Raw genomic sequence first — 21,109 nt, 5'->3', positions numbered from 1 at the left:
GCGGCGGCGCCTTGGGGAGCGCGCAGGCAGCGCGCGGGGCAGCCCTGGCCGCTCCCGGCAGCCCGCGCGCCGCCCGGGGGCCTCGGAGCACGGCGGAACCATGCCCAGGTCCCGGCGGGACCGAAAGGGTGAGAGCGGGGCCGGCCTTCAGTCCCTTTTCCATTCCCTTCCCGATCCTCATCCCCTTCCCATGCCTGTGTCAGTGCCCATCCTCGTGCCCACTCCCTTCCCCATCCCACCCTAACGCACTCCTTTGCTCTCCGCAGTCTCCCTGACGCGGACGCCCCGGAAGGGGCTGGAGGCCAAGCAGGCGCTGATCACCGAGGTGAGTGGGGCCCTGTCCCTGTCCCCTTCTCCCCTTTCCTCCGTCCCAGTCCCTGTCCCGGTAACGTCTCCCCCGCAGCTCCGCCGCTGTGTGGACACCTACAAGTACATCTTCGTGTTCTCCGTGGCCAACATGAGAAACAACAAGCTCAAGGATGTCCGGAACGCCTGGAAGCACAGCAGGTTGGGGGACCGGAGGGGCTGGAAAGGGGGGAATTCCCAAGGGGTGTGAGCTCCCGGGGCTGACATCCCCCTCCTCTTGCTCCAGGATCTTCTTCGGCAAGAACAAGGTGATGATGGTGGCGCTGGGGCGGGCGCCGAGCACTGAGTACAAGGAGAACCTGCACAAGGTGGGCACTGGGGGTTTCCTGGGTGTCCTAAAGCTTCACCCGCCTTACCTCACACCACGGAATAACAATCCCAGGACACCAGAGGTCCTCGGGTCACCGTTTTGGGCGTGTTTTAATTGAATCCATCTGTGTCCTGACACAAAGGGTTTGTTGTTACCAGAGCTTTTGCAGCTGTACAGGACTGCAGGTGGGTCCCTGGTGCTGCTTGATCCCTATGGATGCTCCTTCTCTTCCAGGTCAGCAAACACCTGAGAGGGGAGGTTGGGCTCCTCTTCACCAACCGCACCAGGGATGAGGTGGATGAGTAAGTACTGTCTGGTACAGCCCTGTTCCCATGTAACCACTGCACTCCCTGATGCTCCCTTAAAGCAGGGATGGTCTCATGGGGTTTTCCACTCATTTTTCTCAGCCATCTCTCTGACAGCAAGGAATCGTGGAATGGTTTGGGTTGGAAGGGACCTTAAATCTCATCCAGTCCCAACCCCATCCATGCGCAGGGACACTTTCCACTAGCCCAGGTTGCTCCAAGCCCTGCCCAAACTGGCCTTGGACTCTTCCAGGGAAGGGGCAGCCACAGCTTCTCTGGGCAACACAGGAACTTAGGGCAGGCTGTAGCCAGAGGAGGCTGAAGGTCTTGTTGCCTGTCCCAGGTGGTTCTCCAAGTTCCGAGAGGTGGACTTTGCCCGCGCTGGGAACAAGGCACCGTACGGGGTGAGCCTGGACACAGGGCCCTTGGAGCAGTTCCCACATTCCATGGAGCCGCAGCTCCGGCAGCTGGGATTGCCCACGGCGCTGAAGAAAGGTACTGGGGCAGCTGGGAAGGGCAGCCTCGTGTCTGTCTGAGCAGGGAAGATATCAGAAGCAGAATGTTAAATGGAATTTAGATCTGCAAAAATCCCACGGATGTTCTCCTCGTTGGGATGAGGCTAGAACTCCTTATGTCCTTCTTGTGCTGTTCTTCCCAAACTCATGTCAAAGGATGAGTCAAAGAACAAGCTTTCTCCAAAACTGTCCTTTTCCAGTGGGAACAGCTGGGATTGACCCATTCAGAAACCAGACGGGGGTTTTTTTTGAGCTGACCCAGCTCCTTGAGGTGCACTAACATTGCGTGGAAAGCTCCAAAGGGTGGTGTTGGAGGGAGTCCTGGCTCTTCACCCCACATTTCAGGGGGTTACCCAGTACCTGGGAGCCTGTTGAAGGGATTTTGTTCCTGCAGGGGTGGTGACACTGCTCTCAGATTACGAAGTCTGCAAGGAAGGGGATGTTCTCACCCCGGAACAGGCCCGTGTCCTGGTGAGTAACACAACAGCCCCGTTTCCTGATACAAAATAACTAATTAATGCAACCCCTGAAACTCAGCAGCAATTATTTTGGCTCCTACTCTGCAGCACTTCCCACCTGGAAGTGGTCTGGACTGTTTTGCTAAGCTGGACACAGAGACGGTAAAGCAGGAACACATTTGTGTCCTCTCCTAGAAACTCTTCGGTTATGAGATGGCAGAGTTTAAAGTCACCATCAAATTCGTGTGGAATTCTGAGACAGGAGACTTCCAGAAGCTTGTTGGAGACACAGCAGAGGAAGAGGAGGATAATGATGATGACAGCAACGAGGACTAGCAGTGTGGACACCAGGCAGTTCTATTCTATTTTAGAGACAAAAAGAGGAGGATGTTTCCCTCACCTGTCTGCAGCTGGACAAGGATGATCAGCTCAAATGTGCTCTTTGTAAAAAACGATCTAACTATGCTTTTTTTATATATATATAAATCTGTATACAAAACTTCAGATGGTTGTTGCTGCTGCCTGTTCCTGTTTGTGTATCCCAGGATCTGAGAAAATTCCACCTCACATGTGAAAACCGGGCAGAAAGGGTGTAAAGTTAATGCAACTTCAATGTAGCACAGTGGGGAAAATGCCAAGAGTTTGTTATTCTGACATAGAAGAAGATAATTTAGCTCATCCCTGGAATTTTGCCCTCTCCCTGAAAGAGTACAAGACCAGGCTGGATGGAGCTCTGAGCAACCTGGGCTAGTGGGAGGTGTCCCTGCTCATGGCAGGGACTGTGATGAGATGAGCTTTAAGGTCCCTTCCAACCCAAACCAATCTGGGATTCTATGATCCCAAGTCCCCAAGTGCTGCCAGCCAGGTTACAGGTACAGGTCAGAGATGGGAGCTGTGTTAGAAAGAGGTTTTATTCTTGTACGTAATTATTTAAGATTTCACATTAAAGCAGAACTGGGGTTTTCACCCCATTAATGTGTTCACTTTCCTGATTAACTGCAGCTTTAATTACGGTGCTCTGGGAACCTGGAGGGCTGGGAGGGAGGAATGACCAAGGCACAGCCCAGCACAACAGCAGTTGTGGATCCTACAAAGCTTCATTAATTCAGGAGAAATCTCAACCCATTTGCTCATGGCTCAAAGGGCAGGGTGGGCAGTACCTCTCCAGTGCTTCCAGAGCCCTGTGCTCTGTTCTCCGCCCCCACGCTGCCGGCGTTCCATCCCTGCTCCAATCCCTAACGGAAGTAGTTGGGGCAGTCGTGGGCATTCATGTTCCAGGCTGCATCAAATGCCTCCACCACGGCTGGGAGCAGGGGACCCTCCTCGCTGTAGTTAAGGTTCTGCTCTAGCTGCTCCATGTTGGACATCCCGATGATCACTGCATCTCCAAGAGAACCCTGGGAAGAGATATGAGGTGCTGCTGATCCCAAAAGAAACCTGGTTCACCCCTCAAGGATTTAGACAACTGACACTACAAAGTTCTGGTCAGAAAGCCAGGACATCTCCAAGTCATGCCAACTCCTCAAAAGCTGCCAAATCCTACTTAATGATGGGCTACAGGAACATGTGGGGGAGATGGGGAATATAACCATTAGTTTCCTAGTCCAAGGAAGAGCAAGTGCTCTCCTTGCACAGAAGCTGAGTGGGCGGGAAGCCAAGACCCCACTAATTAGGACTTAAAATCTTCCACTTCTTCCAATCCTAAGCACAGAGGATACCACGGGGGACACAGAGCTGACTTGCTCGAGCAGTCCGGCAGAGTCCACACAGCGATATTCACTTTGGAACACCGCAACTCCATGGGATGTGCAGATTAAAGGATAACTACACTGAAATGTAGTTACACTGTCTGTGTGCACAGCCCTGGCAGCACTGCCCAGACTGTTGGTTATGGCCAGGTTGAGCTCTCACCTGCAGTTTGGAGTGGTTGTAGAGCCAGCGCAGTGCAGCTGAGGCCAGGCTGGGTGGGTTGGAGCCATAAGCCTCTTTCAGAGCCTTTTCCACTAGGGCAATTCCCTCAAAATTGTGTTTTTTCCAGTACCTGCATGAAAAGAAATCACTCTTATTGCCCTTGAGACCTCTAGTGAGGGGTACATCTATATTCTAACCAAAAGGAAGCTTTGTACAACTCCTTATAGCCTCTGAGGACTTCTGCAATCTCCCCTGCAAGTTGTAGGGAAGCTGAGCATAAAAACCACCCTGCAAAAGCTCAGTCACATGCCATGGCCCCAACCATGCGTGCTGATGCAATCCCTGCACAAGCTTTGGCCAATTCTGCTTCCTCTCAGCTGATGATTAGTGTGTTTTTAATGCAGCCATTCCTTGTCTGTCGGCTCAAAACATACCTGTCCCTGTAGGCCTGAGCCCAGTCGTTCCCAAAAAATCTCCCAGCAGGCTGGCGCATGTCTTTGTCCTCGTACTTGTACTTGCCGGTCAGGAGCCCTCCTGCAAAGGGCAGCAGCAGGTTTAGGGCTGGGCTAAATGGGCAGCCCCCATTTCCCAGGGTTTTGTCCCAAAGTCTGGCCTTGTCCCCTCCGTACCTGCCAGGGGGTTGTAGGCGTAGAATCGCAGCCCAAAGTGCCTCAGGCAGGGGAAGAGCTCAGCCTCCACCTGGCGGGTGGTCGCGTTGTACATACCCTGCACCAAGGGGGGGACACAGCTTCAAACACCAGCTCAGGGCAGAGCACCAGCCTCTTCCCACCCTTCCCTGACAAGACTTAACCAGAAGAGAGCCTTCAGGTGATCACAGAAGGTGATGATTTGCTTAGGAACAGACTCGCTGAAGGATTGCAAATAATGCAAAAATTTAAGTTTCACAGTAGGGGAGTCACTGACTCCAGCAACGAACACACACTCAGGTGTTCCTGAGCAGCGACCTCGCTCAGCTTCCCAATCACGTGTGTCCGGAAACGACATGAAAAGGGTGGTCAGGCACCGGAAGGGGCTGCTCAGGAAGGTGGTGGAGTCCCCATCCCTGGAGGTGTCCAAGGAAGGACTGGCCGTGGCACTCAGTGCTCTGGGCTGGGGGACAAGGTGGAGATCAGGCACAGGGTGGACTTGATGACCTTGAGGGTCTTTTCCAACCTCAGTGATTCTGACTTCTCAGACTAACTGCAGCAGATTCCTTCTCTGTTTATATCTGGCACACTAGAGGTTGGTCCGAGATCTGGGAACCCCAAATCCCAGGTATTTCCCCACAGCAATACCACCCCTCACCTGGTACACAGTTGGCATCACCCAGTTGTTGTACTTGCAGATGGTGCAGATTTCTGCCACCTCCCATGCTGCATAGTTTGACAGACCAAGTTCTTTAAACTTTCCCTGCAGGGGAATAAAAGAGAATTCAGTTCCAGTGTTTAAAAGTTCATTTGGACCCAGACAGTGCAAGATGCATACAGTGAAAAGGAGTCACCAAATTTTAGTCCAGAGTGCTCACTACTCTCCACCTTTCCCAAGAGACTATAAAGACCTGACAAAAATATTTCTCATTTTCTGCTCATTTGGAATTCACACTCTCTAATTTAAATGGCATAGTTAGATGAATGCAATTCAGGAATTCTTCACCCATTACCAGCACTAATCCTAATCCAGTCAGTTAACATGGCTGGAAGCAAAGTTCAGATGTTCTACGGCTTCCAAGAGCTTTTGGGAGCAAAGTGCACCAAGTGAGCACCCAACAGAGCGGCAGCTGCTCTGCTCTGCCCTGGGCTCTGTCTCCTCTTCTGAGTGTTGTACAAATCTAGTGCTGCAGTGGGCACAACACGCAGCCCTGGTTTAAAAAAAAGTGGTGGGAAGGAGGGAATCAAGGATTGTCCAGGCTTGGACTCTCCACTTTACTTCTTTGTGCAGCTCGTTGCAGGCGCGCAGCGTCTCCTCCACGGGAGTCCCGTGGTCAGGAGCGTGGAGGTAGAAGAGCTCCACGCTTGTCCTCTTCAGCCTCTCCAGGGATGTGTCCAGCTGGGAGCGCACACTCTCCGGCTTCAGCGTCTTCCCATCCCAGGGGTTGGCCTTGGTGGCCACTTCCACTGGCAGAGAAAGAAGGAATGAGCAAGGAATTTCAACCTTCGGGAGGAAAACAGGGATAAGGGGCATAACCAAGCGTTTGAGGTGTTTCAGGGAAGGTCCCTCTCCTCGGGAACCACGTCAGCCTGGCAGGGGAAACTCTTCCCCAGATGATTGGGGGTCTGCCCTGGAGAGGGAAGGGCTTCTCAAGGTCTGGGGGTCAGCACTAAGGCCTCCCCTCAGGCCTGGCATCAGCCTGGCAGGGAAAACCCTTATCCTAAGGGAATGGGCCTGGGAGAAGTCCCTTTTCCTCAAGGAGGGAGTCAGCCTAGCAGGGAAAACCCCTCTCCTCAAGGAATGGACTCTGAGGAAGGTCCTTGTCCTCAGAGACAGCCTGGCAGTCAGCCCTGCCTTCTCCTCAGCCAACGGGGCCCCGGGGAAGTCCCTTCCCTCGGGGAGTCCCTTCTCCTCAGGGAACTGGCCCAGGGGAAATCCTCCTCAGGGACAACGTCAGCCTGGCAGGAGGAATAAGTCCCGAGGCAAGTTCCTTTTGCTTAGGGAGTCCATTCGCCTCAGGGAAGACGCTCCTCCTTAGGGAAGAGGCCCAGGGCAGTCCTTCGTCCTCAGGGACAGTGTCAGCCTGACAGGGAAGACCCCCCTCCTCAGGGCACGAGTCTCGAGGTAAGTCCCTTCTCCTCAGGAAAGACCGCTGACTTCAGGTAACGAACCCCGAGGAAGCCCCTTCCCCTCAGGGCAGCCCCCGTTCCCCGCGCCGTACCGGGCTCGGTGCCTCCCGCCAGCAGCGCACCCAGGATGCGCTCGGACTCTCCGCCCGCGTACATGAAGGCAGTGTCAAGGAGGCGGTAGCGGCGACGCAGAAAGGCGCGGAGCAGCTCCGCGCTCGCCTCGGGCCCTGCCCGCCGGCCCATCTCCATCGTGCCCAGCACCACCGCGGGCCGCGCTCCACCCGCCGCCATGGCCGCCATCGCCCGCACCGCCATTGCGCGTGCGCGGAGCACGGACCCGCCCCGAGCGCGGCCGGACCCGCCGGTTTGGCCGAAAAACAGCGAGTTTGGGCAAAAACCCACCGGGTTTGTCAGAAACCAGGCTCGGGAACAAACGCGTCTGTGGAAAAGCAGCACGTTTGTGGAAAAAAAAAAACACGTTAAGGATTTCACGGAAAAGCTGCGGATCTTGGGGGAAAAGATTCCGGCAACTTCCTGGCAGAGCCGCCGGTGCCGGGCAGGAACGGCCGAGAGAACTCGGCGGGTCCGTGAGGGGGAGCGGGGGGCACAGACGGACCTCCCAGCTTCCAAAGAGAGCGAGTTTCCGAGGAAAAATAAAGTCAAGTGGCGAACGGCGTCGGTGGGAGGTGAGTGTCGGTGCTGCGGGGACACGTCGGGCTGGACTTCGGCTGCTTCTCTTGTATTTCCTTTTTTGCCTTCTTCCTTTTTTTCCCCTCTTCTTCTTTCTTCTCTTTCCTCTCCTTTTTTCCTTCATCTTTTTCTTTTCTTTTGTTTATTTTTTCTTATTTTTCTCCTTTTTTTACTTCTTTTTTCTTCTTTCTTTTCTTGTTTCCCCCTTTTTCTTCTTTTCCTTTTCCTTTTCCTTTTCCTTTTCCTTTTCCTTTTCCTTTTCCTTTTCCTTTTCCTTTTCCTTTTCTTTTTCCTTTTCCTTTTCCTTCCTTTTTTCTTCATTTTTTCTCTCCTTTTTTTCTCTTTTATTTTCTTCTATTTTCTTATTTCCTTTTCTTCTTCTTTTTTTTTTCTTTTCCTTTTTTTCCCCCCATTTTATTTCTTCTTCTTTTATTTCTTCTCTTTCTCCTTTGAGGCCAAACCCTGCTAGGCCGACAACCTTCCCACTCCTCTCATCCCTGATGCAAAATTAAGGCCAATAAAGGTGTATTATCCACTAATGATTCTTTTCCCCAACACGAGCTGGTTTCCAGCTGCATCCAGAGGAGCCCCAATCGTGTGCCTCATCCAGATCTATTTTTCTCTAGCATAATTAATTTTTTCCCCCAGTTCCCTGCTGGACACTGACATTCCTGGGCCATGGCTGCGCGGCGCTGGAGGGGTGTCCCGTTTGGGAATCTCTCCGAGTGTCCCAACGGCTCCCGCTGGATCCTGGACGTGTTCCACGAGTGTGCCCAGGACAGCCGGGACGTCTCCAGCATTATCCTGGGGCTGGTCTCCATCTTCTGCTTCGCAGCCGCCTCCTTCCCGTGAGTATCATCCCAAATCCTAGCCCAGCCTTTTCCATGGGCAGCAAAAGTCAACCTTCAAGCACCAGGTGCCCGAATTATTAAATCTACCCATCAAAAGCAATCAGGGCTTGGAAAGTTTAGGAGCAGGAGGAGAGGAGTAGGCGGCACAGCCCCAAAGCCTTGGTGGTTGCTATATTGTTGTTGCTGAGCTTGGCAGCCGGAATATCCCACGTAAGCCAACTGCAATGTGCTCAGGGCAGGTCATACATGTGCCTGGAATGTTTCCAGGAACACTGAGCTTCTTGGAAGTGCTGAGACAAGTGTGGCAGGGGGGGATGTGGGGAGTCACGCTCCAGCTCAATTATTTTGTAACCAGAGGGGAGGATCCTGCAACTGAGGCTTCTCCTCACTCCCTCCTGCCGCAGCATGAGACACAGGGCTTGAGCCCAACAAGCACCAGTGGGTCTCAGGAGTTCTGACTGGGACCAGTTTGCAGGGGGGCACAGGGAGCCCTGGGGATGGTTCCCAGGTAGTGCTGAACCAGTCAGGGGCAATGTTTGTGTCTCTGCCCAATTCTCTGCAGGCAGTTTTACCAAGCCTGCAAAACAGGCATCATGGACCGGGCTCTCTCCATATATTTCCTGCTGGGATGGCTGGGAGGAGACCTCCTAAACCTCGTCGGCTCCTTCCTGGCTGATCAGCTGCCCCTGCAGGTACCAAACCCCTGGGGCTGGGCTGGCTCCCAGACACCCCAAACTCCAGGGAGGAGGGATGGGCTGGGAGCTGCTTAATCCAGTCCTGGGAACCCAAACAACCCAGGATGCTCCCTTCAACCCTCCTGGGGTTGTTCCCTTCTCCCATCAGGGATGTTTTCTCTTTCCTCCCTGGAGTTGCTCCCTTCTTCCCCCTGGGGTTACTCCCTTCTCTCTCCTCAAGGTTGCTCCCTCTTTTCCCCTCAAGGATGCTCCCTGCTTCCCTCCAGAATTGCTCCCTGCCTAGGGTTGTTTCCTTCTTCTCCCATGGGATTGCTCCCTCCTTCCCCTCTGGGGTTACTCCTTTCTCTCCCAGGGATGTTCCCTTTTTCACCCCCTGGGATTGTTCCCTCTTTTCCCCTCAGGGATGCTCCCCTCTCTCCCAGGGCTGTTGTCCCATCCCAGCCACCCCCTGGCCCTCCCTGCAGGTGTCCCCGTGTCCCCTCCCCGCAGGTTTACACGGCCGTTTACTACGTGCTGGCCGACCTGGTGATGCTTTCGCTCTACTGCTACTACAGGGTGAAGAACAGGGGTGCAAGATGTGAGTTGGGGCACGAGGGGGGGGCTTGTCCTTGTCTGTGGAGGGGAGGGAATCCCCAGGGAGATTCCAGGGGCAGAGATGCTTTGCAGATACAGCTATTAGATGGTTGCTGGAGTTTTTAACTTGGATAATTTGAGCCTCCAGGAAAGCCAAAGCCAACAAATAGCTACAGGCTGTGCCTGGGGCTTCTGCAGACCCTGCAAACCTCCCCATGGTGTCCAGGCTGAAAATAACTCCCCTGTGAGTCGCACTGGGCATAGAAATAAATTCTTTACCCACAGGGAGGTGATGACTCCACCTCGGAGCTGGAAACCACAGAACTCCTGACGCAGGCCAGGGCTGCAAGGGAAAGGGGGAAGTTTTCTGATTGTCTTGGGGTCAGAACTCCAGCACTGACATGGTGGGGAAGTTCCTCCCTGTTTGACTGGAGTGAAAAGGGAACCTTATCAGCTCTTGAAAGGTTCAAACAGCCAGAGAAAACAGAGTAAATCCATTTTTCAGCATTGCAGCTTTGTGAACTCCAAACAGGCACCTTGGGACCAGGATGACTTTAACTTATTAAAGACACGTAAACTTATTAAACCAATTGATATTTAGCCTATCAACTACATAGTTTTGTTATGCTGGAGAGTCTGTTTACTGAATATAATTACTGAATAATAATAAATTAATAATAATAAATAAGCTGAAGCAGAGCTTGCTCTGGCAGAGATTTGAGTGTGGCTGTTGTGAGTTAAGACAGTGAAATCTTCTAGAGGGGATGATTTTTAAGAGCCTAAACCCAAAGAAACCGAGATAGGAGCAGTTTCCTGCCTGATAATGTACGAATTGGCCACATCACTGGAGATAAATCACCCACAGCCATGTCCCTGTCCCTCAGTGCTGCGGAGATAAGGCACAGCTTGGAGGTTCTTTACCCTGAGAGGGTCCTGGCACCCCCGAGGCTGTTGGGGGTTGATGGGATTCTCCCTAACCAGGCTCTCCTTGATTCCCTGCAGTCACTGCCCCAATCAATGCAGCCTTTGTGTTCCTCTCCATGGGAACAGTGTCAACCCTCTCCCTCCTGGGCAGCGGCACCTCGGCAGAGGGTCCAGGGACCTTTCAAGGGAGGTCGCTGCTGTCAGTTCACATGGATGATCCTGGATCAAAGGTGAGCCAATTCCTAAATCTGGGTTGATGGGATACAGAAGATCTGGGTGGGCATGTCCTGCTGGACGGTGTGATCCCACCCAGTAGTCCCAAAAAATACCTTGTACCCCACCACATATTTTGGGGTTGGGGGCTTCTCTGTTCCTGTTTCAGGAGCAAATTGTTCTCCAGAGTGTTACAGTCTCGGAAGGTGACACTGGAAAGAGGCCTTAAAAGATTGCTCCAAAATTCAGGGATAGTCTGCTGCAGGATTTCAGACATTTCAAGGCCTGCTCAAGATTCAGCAACATTTACGATATCTCTGTTTGTGAATAGACATTATTTCAGGGAGCTGCATAGGATGGACATTCTCTAAAAAATGTGATATTTAAACCACGTTCATTCACATTAAATCACAGCCATAAAGAGTGACTGTTTTCAGGAAATTTGAGAGACTTTCCCCCTTTTATTCTTTTTTCCAATTATGCACATATATACATAATTGAAAAGCCAGCCAGCAAGCAAGTGCAGCAAAGTAACTCAATTGGCTTCAGTAAAAGGAGGTTTGCAGAAGAGTTTTGCACTGGCAATAGTGAAGGACCTCTCCAAACAATGAAAATAAACCCAATTCCCATTATAAGAGTTTGAACTAGACTACATATTTTCCTATACTGAAATATAATTATCAGTTATAATTAACACAGGACCTATCAGATGAGGGAGAGCTGGGGAGATCAGAGGCTGGGTTTGGGGGCCATGGTGTGAATGCTGAGCTGCTCCTGGCTCCCCCTTTCCTTGCAGCCTTTCACCAGGAGTGAGATCATTGGATTCACCATCGGCTCCGTGTCCTCCGTGCTGTACCTGTGCTCCCGACTGCCCCAGATCTACACCAACGTGAGTGCCCGGCCCTGGGCACCCCCTGGGCCCTGACCAAGGGGGTTGCTGGGATCTTCTTTCTCCTCTTTGCTCAGAAGTCCCAGGACTGTGTCTCTGATGATTTCATAAGGGACTATTTTTCTGTATTTCTGGTCCAAAACCCAATTTATTTTTCTCCCTTCCCTTTAACCTACCAATATTTCGAGGGTGTGGCTTTCATTTTGTCTTATTTACAAGTAAAAGGGGAAGTAAAGGGCTCTTGGCATTGAGTCACCACCTTTTTTCTTCTCTTTTTTCGGGGAGAGGATGATTAATACCACTTTATTTAGGAGAGCTGCACCCAAGCCGCTCTTCTTGTGCCCGCTATTCCCAGTACAAGAGGAAATCCACCACTGGGATCTCCTACTCCCTCTTTGCCCTGGTGATGTTGGGGAACTCTCTCTATGGCCTCAGTGTCCTCCTGAAGAACCCTGAGCCAGGCCAAGGTGAAGGTGACTATGTCCTGCACCACCTGCCCTGGCTGGTGGGCAGCCTGGGGGTCCTATCTCTCGACGTAGTTGTATCCTTCCCCTGCCAAAACTTCCCTCTGGAATCGCACCCCACTGGCAAGGCTTTGCAGGGAGTGATCCTGCCCTGGAACAGGCAGGGTTAGGCAGGAGAAGGGTGGGTTGACGCTACTCAGGGATTGCTCACCCAAGTGCAGGTGAGTAATTTGTGGTGTTGCAACAGCTGAAATGCTTCAGCCCTTTGTTTGCATTGCCCTGATTCCACCTCTACTGGCACAAACACCCTTTGTGGAGGTGGTGAGACCCAGTTTATGACACAGATCCACCCTTGTGTGCGTGAAGAGCCTTAACCTCTCCTCAGATCTCCTTCCAGTTCCTTGCCTATCGGAAGGGAAGAGCCAGTACCCACGAGGAGAGGGATGCTCTTCTTGGAGAGCAGGGTGACAGCCTGGAGAGCTGACCAAGGGACCTGCCGGGAGCGAGAGGAGGAGGATGCAGATGAAGAAAGTGCTTAAACACCGGGTAAACCAGCCCCCCCCGGTGGCTCTTGGGAGAAGAGGACCTGAGCCAGTGGTCCTCTGACTTGTGCTGCAACAACAGTGGCAGAGGATGCTGCTGTTTGAACTTGTGCCTCTTTGATACCAATACTATTGGGATAAAAGGGAATTATTTGATACCTCAGTTGCTCTTTGCTGCTCTGATGCCCCACAGCTGAGCCTGGTCACTGCTGTGTCTCTCAAGGGAGATCTGGAGCTTCCTTGGTGCTTGGCAAACATGGGAGGAGCCTGAGTGGGGAGGGGACAGGGATGACGGACCCACAGCAGCACTGTGGGCCTTACAACTCCCCCCCTGAGCTTCTGGAAGACACACAGTGCCTGGATCCAGTGGGGAAGGAGCAGCACAACCAAAGTGTTCGTTCCTTGGACACCTATTTTAATTAGCACAGCTATAAACCACGTCCTTCCCCACGTGCCTCCTTTGGTTTCGTTTTGCCAGTTTACCTGGCAGCTCCTGCCTCTTTCTTAAAGACTTGCACAGTCCCAGTTCTCTGACTTCTCACTTTTTTGCCTCACCCATGTTTTAATTACATGGAGTCCTTGGGGAAGTTGCTCTCTCTGTTACCCAGCAGAAGAGCTGCCTCTCTGCTTCCTCTGCTTTTCAGTCCTGCCCTCTCTTGTTGATGAATTTATCCCCCACTTGATGAGTTTATCCCCAACACTGATGAATTTATACCCCTCTTGGGGCCCTGCACATCAGTACAGTGGCTCCCTGACCACAGAGGGACTGGAAGCAGGGGTGGTTTGGGAAAAGCCGTGTCCCCGGGAGAAGAGCACGGAGGTGGAGCCACACAATGGATCAGCCCAGCACTCCAGGTTCCCTCCCATGTGCTGAGCTAGGGATGAGCAGCTCAGTCTCACCAGGAAAGCAAGAGGAAAACCAAACAAAGCTTGTAAGGCCTTCAGGAAAAACTAACACAGCTTGTCCTTGTGAGAACAAGAGCTGTCCTTTCCCTGCAATCACTAACAGCTCTTCCTTTTGCTTCCCTTTTCCCCTCTGATACCCAGTGTTGTACTCTATTATCATTAATTTATGATTCCTCTGCCAGGCCCATGACATTTGTCTTTCCCAGGAAGTTGCCCTCCTTGCTTGTTTGTCCTCACACTGAGGACTCCCAAGCCACAGCTCCTCGATTACACAGCTCAGCCTGGAAACAGGAGTCAAAGTCCTCAGTACCCAATCGACCTGCACCAGCAGGTCAATTAAAGCACAAGCTGGGCCAGTATTTGGGGCTGACCCATTCATTTTGGAAAGAAAAAGTATTTTTCGGTCTCTGTGAGCCCTTTGAAACAAATCAATTCATGATTCTGCCCCTCCAGGTTCTCAGGTGAAGGGGCTGCTCAGCTCATCCTCGAGCCAGCAGGATTTCCTCTCCTGTCATTCCTTAGGAGTCGTAGAAAAACAATTCCTATCCAGTTCTAATCCAAACTATGAGCAAATCCCTCATCTCCACCATTTAAAATTGCCACATCCTGGCTAACCAAGGGCTTTTCTTAAAGCTGGACAAAGAACCTCCAACATAGGGAGGAAAAATTATACATATAAAATATAATTTGTCCCCATAGGTGGATCCAAAGCACAAGTTGAGTACAAGTGGGTTTACTCTTACTTGGGCTACAGAGGATGGAGCAGGGTGAGCAGCTGTTTGGCAGAGGGAGGTTCCACACCTGCTGCCATCTCAGGCGGTGGGTACAAATTCCTGCCACTGACACTTTCCCTGAGGTTTTCATCCCTCCAAGTCACTACTGCAGCCCTGTTCCTGCAGGTTAAGATTTTGCAGAGGTACATATTAAACCAGAAAGGCAGAGCAGAAACAAATATCCCAGAGTGAGAAGGTAAATGAAAACCTCAACACACCAGCCTTCCCCCTCCTGGGTTTAAGAATTCACACAAACTCATCTCCAGTTTCAAAAAAGGTTTTTCCTTGGACAGAACCAAGAGAAAATGACCAAATCTCAATGTGTTTCCCTGGGGGATCCCAGCTTTGAGGCAGACAGGTGTTGCCTTCCCCAGCCTGTGTCCCACAAGGAGTTCCATTATGGACCACAAGCCCCAGGTAAACACTGATCACCTGCGGGGTCTGGGGGTGAAACAGGTCATGTCAGCCAAAATCAGAGCACATTAATCAATGTTAATGCCAACAGTGTCCATTTGCAGAGGTTCACTCAAAGGGTAATTTCAATGGCCATGGACAGGAAGAGCCCAGCAGGTATTTATTTCCTTTCCTAGTTTGCCCAGGATTAGGTTTGGAGCAGTGAAACCAGAGCTGTGCAAGGTCCCTCTGCCCACCAAGAGGTTCAAGAGGAGACTCTGGGTGAGGTTCACAGATGACACAAGGACCAAGCACAGGAGTTTTTGGATCAGCACTGATGGGTGGAACCATCTACCCCAACCTATCGAATGCTGCTCCTCTGCCACCGCCCTGCTGGACACACTGACCCCCCAGCCTGTATTTAACACACCTCTAAATACACCTGTTCCACATTGCTGGATGCCTGGAGCCTCAATCCCAGCACCCTGGAAGGGCAGCAGGCCCTTGAAGAGCAGTGGGACATCACACCCTCTTCAAAACAAACACATTTCAGCTCATCTGGATATGAGACAAAAAACAAATAACCCTGCAAGGAAAGCAAGAGAAACAAGGACACCAACCACAGACACTTCTTCCTGGGATTTTTTTTATTTTTATTGTTTTAGTCTTTTTTTTTCTTTTTTTTTTTTCCCATTTTTTAGTATGGAGGCTCAAGTATCAGATGTAGATTCAATTTAAGCTTTACAAAAAAAACCAAAAAATCAAAACAAAAACCCCTTTTGCATTCCATAAAAATTGACAGAAAAGCGCCTTGGAACCAGAAAAGAAAGAAGAAATTTTCAGCAGGTCTCCAAATCACCATCTCCTGCACATCTGGGTGAGTCAGTATCGTACAATCCCAAGGAACACCCTCTCTTCCCTCCCTCCCACCAGCCAGCCCTTGTGCCCAGCCCCCAAACATACGTGGAATAGATTATTTTTCTTTTTTTTTTTTTTTCCAGTTCTTCCTCTTTCACACACCACAGTATTTAATAAATTTTTGTTTTACATTTTTTACACCAATGTAACAAAAGGCAGGAGGGGGGTGAGGGAGGAAAAGACAAACAATGATCCGTGGTGATGCATATAAACGGGGGAGGGTGGGAGACAGGTGGGGGAGAAAAAAATAATACATGGACTTCTACAGAAACATAGCCTAAGGTCTTGATAGTAAAATGTGGTGCAAAGTAGGCCTCAGAGACTGAAAAAGTTTGTACAGCTTTATTCATGGGGAGAAGATGGCGTTGCATGGAGAGTATTGGATGCAAATTGTGATGTGACGGAACAGAAAAGGGCAGGGGGGATGAGTTCTCTACCAAAGGAATCTAACGAGTGCATGGCATGTCTGGTTAGCACGGAGAGGATTTTAACTTTGCTGCTTTCTCTTCAAAGCCTCCACCAGGTCGTTTTTAAGAGCTTCTTGTTTTGATTTGTCTGCAAAAGTCTGCACAGACCTGCGAGGAAGAAGGAAAGGCGTGTCAGAGGCGCTGAATGGAGGGGAGGGGTTGGGGACAGTCCAGGCATGGAGGCAAGAGGGAGGAGAAGCACCTCAGCCCAGGCCCAGAGGGAACACTCAGCTCTGCCTGTTGGACCACAGGAAGCAGAAGACAATGAACACCTGGGTGAGGACATTAAAGCAAAACTCACTCCAGCAAGGATGGCACCAAAGGCTTCCCCGGCAGCTCCAGCTGCTGGAGGGAGATTTCCAACATTTTATGTTACAGAAGAACCCCAGCATCCCACCAGCAAAGGGGGTTAGTGCTCTTGCTCTCCAAAAGTCCAGAGAAAATCCAGCCTCCACCCGAGGAGAAGGGAAAGGCAGGGGGAGTCCCTGCCCATCCTGCAGACTGTTCACCCAGGGTCGAGCGGCCGCCTCAAAACTCCCCTCGGTGTTTGCACTGGTGGGAAAAGCAGCCAGAGGTTCTGGGCTCAAATTTGCCTTCTTTTGTACCTTCTCTAAGTAATGAGTGATCAAAGCAGCTGAAGAAGAACAGAGATACTGTCACAGGATTATTGCAGAGGTTCCCTTTGGATAGAAGTACAGAGGAAAAGCTCCATCTTCCAGGAGTCCCTCGGATCAGTGCCCTGTGAGATGGCTGTAGGGGAACCACTGATTCCAATGGGACAACAAGAATTTTCCCACTTTTAAAAAAGACCCTCTTAAATGTGATCATGATAAGAACGATAAGACCAGACTTTTCCAGAGTTGCTACCATGGAGAAGTGGTAAGAATCCAGTTTGGTAAGATATTTCCTCACCCAAACCATATTTCACAGCCTTTTCAGTACTCAGTACCTGGGATAGCGGAAAGTGTCCCTGCCCATGGCAGGGGGATGGAACTGGATGAGCTTTAAGGGCCCTTTCAATCCAAACCAGCCTGGGATTATATGATTCAAAGCCTTATTTTCCCTGGATGCTGTCTCCTGTAAACAAGACTGCTCTTTATGGTGGATATTTTCCTACCATTTTTATAACAGTATTTCCATTCTCTTGTCTCTGGAGACTTCTGCTGCTTTAATAAAAACACATACATTTGATATTTGCATTTGTCACAGGCTGAAGAAGTGGTTCTTGGCCATTATCAACAAATAGTGAGTTTTCCCCTTCGTCAGCTTAATGGGTTTAAAACAACATCTGTAATTCATTAGAGGTGGAGTGGGGGGTTAAGGTGGCCCAGGGTTAGTCACTGCTGTGCATCCTCGACACTCAGAGCTCCAGAGCAAAGGAGAGCAGAGGAACAAACCCCTTCGGAGGCCGTGCAGAGCACAAGCAAGTGGAGGCTGGGAATGTTTGAGTGAGCTTGAGCAGGACTGGGTTTCAAGCTCCAAGGAAATTCAAGATCCACCAGGCAAACAGGGGATGTGCATGTGAGCTCTGAACTCATGGGAAGTACCAGTTGGGTTTTTTCCCAAACTGTGAGACTCCCAAGATTTCATTCTGCAGGGAGGACATTAAGATTACAGGGAGTTCCATCCTGGAAGTGGTGTACGGAGCTGTAAAAAACTGCTGGTGCCCAAGGGACAGAGTCCCAAGGCTTCTGGATCAAATCAGCCCAATCCAACACTGCTCCAGGTACCACGTGCTACTTTCCTGCTCCCAAGCCAGAGTGCAAAGTGGTAAATCCTGCCACAATTCCGAGCGCAAGGCTTCAGATGGGGGGACCTGACATTTGAAATGGAAATCCCAGTGTTTAGTTGCCCATATTAGGAAACAACCCGTGGGTGGAACCCGGCCGACGTCGCCGCTCAGTCTGCGGGATTAGGGGTTAGTTCTGTCCCGTTACCATGCAGGGCTGGGCTGGGTGAGTCCTGGTTTAGTGCTGCTCTCACACCTCACAGGCAGCGAGGGGTACCTGGATTGGTTTAGTTATCAGGCTGGATGTAGATCTGGCGCTGGGTCAACACTTGAGAAAGTTCCCTCTGCAACTGCTTATACTTTTGGTTGTCAGGAATAGCATCGATAGATCTACAGAGAGCAGTCAGAAACCAGGGAGCAAACAGGGAAAAGAACAGTCAGAAGAACTCAGGCACACAGATCCGGGATGCTGGAAACCGCCAGGGAAGGAGTGTAAAAACACAGGTTAGGAGGAGCAGGGGAAGGCTGGAGCCAACGCTCCGTGTGTTACCAGTCCTGAGCAGATCCCAGCGCTGCCCACAGTGCCAGGACTCACTGAGGGATGGGAGACACAGCAGGGAGTCAATACAGCAGCTGAAGGCAACGTTCACAGGGAAAATGACTCTATTACATATTTCCTCGACTGTTAATAAATGTTTCCTGGCTAAACCCTGCACAGCACAAAGGGAAACAGGTCTGTGACGAAGGCTGGGGTTTGGGACAGGACCCAGACCGGCTGCTCTCGCAGATACTGCAACTCCCCCTGCCCATGGTGCAGCACAAACAATTAGCACTTTTTTTCTATCTTCTTCCACATGCCAGGCTGTGAGAAAACATCAGAACACTTATTTGTGCTGTTTATTCCATATTATCACACTGTACTGGAAAATCTCTCTGCACTTAAAACGAAATAATTTGGCATCTGTTTTGTGCTTCCCTCTAGGAGCAGAACTACCAGCCTGGGATTCGTATGTCGAATTCCTGTCCAGGGATGGGCAGGGGTTGAAAAGTACAGCACAGTTTCCCTACAGAAAGGCACAGGGGATTTATTCCTTTAATCTCTTCCAGTACACTGTATTTTGACCAGTGGTGTTGAGAGAAAAGACAGAATTTAAACCAAAGTCTAAATACCACAAACCACTCACATCATAACTTAATTCTGGGACTGTTTTAAAGAATAGCAGAAAGAGAAGTCAGAATTCAAGTACAACTTCCAGGACTGTGAAGAATAAACCCTCTAATTAAAAATAATCCTGAAATACAAGTGTTGTTAGCTGGGCTATTTTCCTCCTGGTGGGGGAACAAGGGATTAAAACACTGCTTCAGATTTCTACAGTAGAAGTGTTCTCTGAACTTCATGCAACAAATAATGTTCCAAAGCTCAGGGAGGGGAAACAAAAGCAAATCAAGGCTAGGGGTGGCATCACAGGGATGGGAAGGGGGTCCCACTCCCAGTTGGAGTTTCCTTACCTCAGCCCATTAACGATGTCCTTTGTTTTTCCAAAATAAATCTCATTCAGTGTACTTCTGATTTTGTTTTCCATGTCCTGCAAAAGGGTATGAAATCCGATCAGTTTTCAGGAATGGTGCAGCGCTTACACTACACCCATCACACAGGCCCAACCTGGTGTATTCCTATGATTTAGAGCCTCACCAAACACACTCTGACCCCATCTCTCTGCTCTAATTAAAGAAATAAAGGCTTTTTTCCCACTCTCTCCTCCCAGTTAACCACTCCAGGCCGTGGGATCTTTCTCTGGACCACGAGAGGGCAGTTTCTCTCCAGCTATCCACGTTCTGCACAAAAGGAAAATGCATCTCACCCCAACCTTCCCCTGCAATTTCCTGGGGCATTGAATGGGCTCAGAGTGCCAAGTCAGTCAACTGGGGATAACCAACAGTCAATAGTTTTGTGCTTAGGGATCACTTTGAATTTTTGACTTGTTCTTTAAAGCTGCATGACAGAGAGTTTTGAGAAAGAGAACTACACAGTATTTTTTCATTAGGTTGTTTTCACTCAAGCAAAAAACTTAGAAAAGGGATCAAAAAAGAAGCAGCTGCCTTTCTTTAATTTCCCAGTTCACATAAAAATGCATTATAGTCTGTTTTAGTTGAGAATTTCCTCCTCTCTGGCCATAGTGGCTATGAAAATCAAGGAAACTGGGAACATCTCCATATAGGACAGTACAACGAAACAGCAAAACAGTGCTGCACCTTCTGAGCAGCTTCACCCCTTGTGCTGAGCTTAGAGGACTGGCAGCTGCCATAAAATCCAGCACTAAACCCAGTTCCAGGGGATTTAACAAGCACTTGATACACACGGAACTTTCAGCTCAAGGAGAGTTGTGTGTAACAACCTAACTTGAAATAATTCTTCCAAAAGTGACTGCAAAAGCAAGCATGGGGGTAGGAATTTATTAATTAGCTCTCAGGTTAGGAACTTATTTTCCAGGATGATTATTGCTGTGCTGAGCAGGAACCAAAGGGCAGAGTGGTGGCTTTGTATCACCAAATGGCTGGAAGTGATGCTGGGAGGAGCACGGAGCCATCACACACCAAGCCACAGCCACAACAGGAATAAATAATTTGTTTGTAAAATAAAAAACAACAAAATTTTCATGTATGTGGCCAAATTTGGCCCAAAGAACCTGCAGCAGGTTGGAGTTGCTGTTCCCAGCACTCACCTCTACCAAGCGCCCGATGTTGGCTATGTGGGGCGAGGAGTCACTCACAGTCTCATCCTTCTCCATCTGGAAAGGAAACACACTGAGCCATCAAAAACATGGAAACCTGAGGGGAGCGTGTGGCAACATCCAGGAGGGGTGGGAGAAAGTGGGTCTCAAAAACTCTTTTCTTGTGCAAACAGCCCAGGAGCATGCTGAGACACTCCCAGCACTCGACACAGGCACAGGTTGGTAACAGAAATGCAGTGTAATAAAAACCATGGATGAAAATAAAACCCTGGTGTAGACAGGCCCTACAAAATTGTCACTCCATCCTACTGAGGGGCTGCAGGAGATCTACAGAGGGAACATGTAGCACAAGAAGCTCTGCAGCACGGAGGGTATTAAAGGCTGGTGCTGAGGGGCTGCACACGAGGATGGTGCTGGCAGCGGAGCAGCTATGAACTCTCCCTCAAAAACAGCCTTTTCTTTTCATCTTCATCTCAAACACCACCTCCAATCACACCTGGGGCACATCCTCCACTCTCAGGATCTCCTGGCAAAAGACACCTCAGGCATTATTTCCCTTCCAGTAGAGAGGGAAAGTGCAGGGAATACAAAACTCACAAAAACCTGCAAAGGTGGTGATGATTTAAACTACTGAAATAATGTGGAAAGAGAAATTTGACTGTTTGTATCTCTTTTTTTTCTTTTTAGACAAAAAGCTGCATGAACATG

The 21,109-nt window shown here is 50.3% G+C and overlaps 4 protein-coding genes across 8 annotated transcripts in view; 2 read left to right on the top strand and 2 right to left on the bottom strand.

The window, feature by feature from the left end:
• The first annotated feature begins 44 nt into the window (after positions 1–44).
• MRTO4 (MRT4 homolog, ribosome maturation factor) lies at positions 45–2,937 on the top strand. Of its 2 annotated transcripts, none has more exons than XM_027733776.2 (8): positions 45–128; positions 267–325; positions 404–507; positions 593–674; positions 911–978; positions 1,325–1,476; positions 1,891–1,967; positions 2,150–2,937. In XM_027733776.2, exons 1-8 carry the CDS (start codon positions 101–103, stop codon positions 2,288–2,290), a joined length of 711 nt encoding a protein of 236 aa, XP_027589577.1. In that variant the 5' UTR covers positions 45–100; the 3' UTR covers positions 2,291–2,937. The 2 variants fall into 2 exon arrangements, with proteins under 2 accessions (XP_027589577.1, XP_027589578.1); XM_027733777.2 differs by having other exon boundaries at positions 2,063–2,242.
• AKR7A2 (aldo-keto reductase family 7 member A2) lies at positions 2,848–6,972 on the bottom strand. Its single transcript, XM_027733778.2, has 7 exons — positions 6,735–6,972; positions 5,792–5,979; positions 5,171–5,275; positions 4,495–4,591; positions 4,300–4,399; positions 3,866–3,995; positions 2,848–3,351 (listed from the first exon to the last, which is right to left on the bottom strand). Exons 1-7 carry the CDS (start codon positions 6,955–6,957, stop codon positions 3,190–3,192), a joined length of 1,005 nt encoding a protein of 334 aa, XP_027589579.2. The 5' UTR covers positions 6,958–6,972; the 3' UTR covers positions 2,848–3,189.
• Positions 6,837–12,641, top strand: SLC66A1 (solute carrier family 66 member 1). The gene is made up of 8 exons (XM_027733774.2): positions 6,837–7,328; positions 7,981–8,180; positions 8,746–8,875; positions 9,368–9,455; positions 10,454–10,605; positions 11,385–11,477; positions 11,833–12,018; positions 12,327–12,641. Exons 2-8 carry the CDS (start codon positions 8,011–8,013, stop codon positions 12,423–12,425), a joined length of 918 nt encoding a protein of 305 aa, XP_027589575.1. The 5' UTR covers positions 6,837–7,328; positions 7,981–8,010; the 3' UTR covers positions 12,426–12,641.
• A 2,924-nt stretch (positions 12,642–15,565) lies between these two features.
• CAPZB (capping actin protein of muscle Z-line subunit beta) overlaps positions 15,566–21,109 on the bottom strand; it is a 66,369-nt gene continuing 60,825 nt past the window's right edge. For 2 of the 4 annotated variants that reach the window (XM_039387368.1, XM_027733772.2), the window contains exons 7-9: positions 20,393–20,458; positions 19,179–19,255; positions 15,794–16,048 (exon numbers count right to left, since the gene is read on the bottom strand). In XM_039387368.1, coding sequence (XP_039243302.1) covers positions 15,961–16,048; positions 19,179–19,255; positions 20,393–20,458 — 231 coding nt within the window. In that variant the 3' untranslated portion in view covers positions 15,794–15,960. The other 2 variants (XM_027733770.2, XM_039387369.1) reach the window with 2 other exon arrangements.

This window comes from Pipra filicauda, unplaced genomic scaffold, assembly GCF_003945595.2.
Source record: "Pipra filicauda isolate LSUMZ 115617 unplaced genomic scaffold, ASM394559v2 scaffold557_size342763_pilon, whole genome shotgun sequence".
In the NCBI taxonomy this organism is placed as follows: domain Eukaryota; kingdom Metazoa; phylum Chordata; class Aves; order Passeriformes; family Pipridae; genus Pipra; species Pipra filicauda.
This window is presented reverse-complemented; position numbering and strand designations above follow the sequence as displayed.

Coding starts and splice junctions, on each gene's coding strand:
- SLC66A1 (XM_027733774.2), top strand. CDS start 8,011: ATGGCTGCGCGGCGCTGGAGGGGTGTCCCGTTTGGGAATCTCTCCGAG. Junction 8,876..9,367: donor CTGATCAGCTGCCCCTGCAG/GTACCAAACCCC, acceptor CCCTCCCCGCAG/GTTTACACGGCCGTTTACTA. Junction 9,456..10,453: donor GAAGAACAGGGGTGCAAGAT/GTGAGTTGGGGC, acceptor GATTCCCTGCAG/TCACTGCCCCAATCAATGCA.
- MRTO4 (XM_027733776.2), top strand. CDS start 101: ATGCCCAGGTCCCGGCGGGACCGAAAGG. Junction 979..1,324: donor ACCAGGGATGAGGTGGATGA/GTAAGTACTGTC, acceptor TGCCTGTCCCAG/GTGGTTCTCCAAGTTCCGAG. Junction 1,968..2,149: donor CGGAACAGGCCCGTGTCCTG/GTGAGTAACACA, acceptor GTCCTCTCCTAG/AAACTCTTCGGTTATGAGAT.
- AKR7A2 (XM_027733778.2), bottom strand. CDS start 6,957: ATGGCGGTGCGGGCGATGGCGGCCATGGCGGCGGGTGGAGCGCGGCCC. Junction 4,592..5,170: donor TGATGCCAACTGTGTACCAG/GTGAGGGGTGGT, acceptor CCCTTGGTGCAG/GGTATGTACAACGCGACCAC. Junction 3,352..3,865: donor ACAACCACTCCAAACTGCAG/GTGAGAGCTCAA, acceptor ATCTCTTCCCAG/GGTTCTCTTGGAGATGCAGT.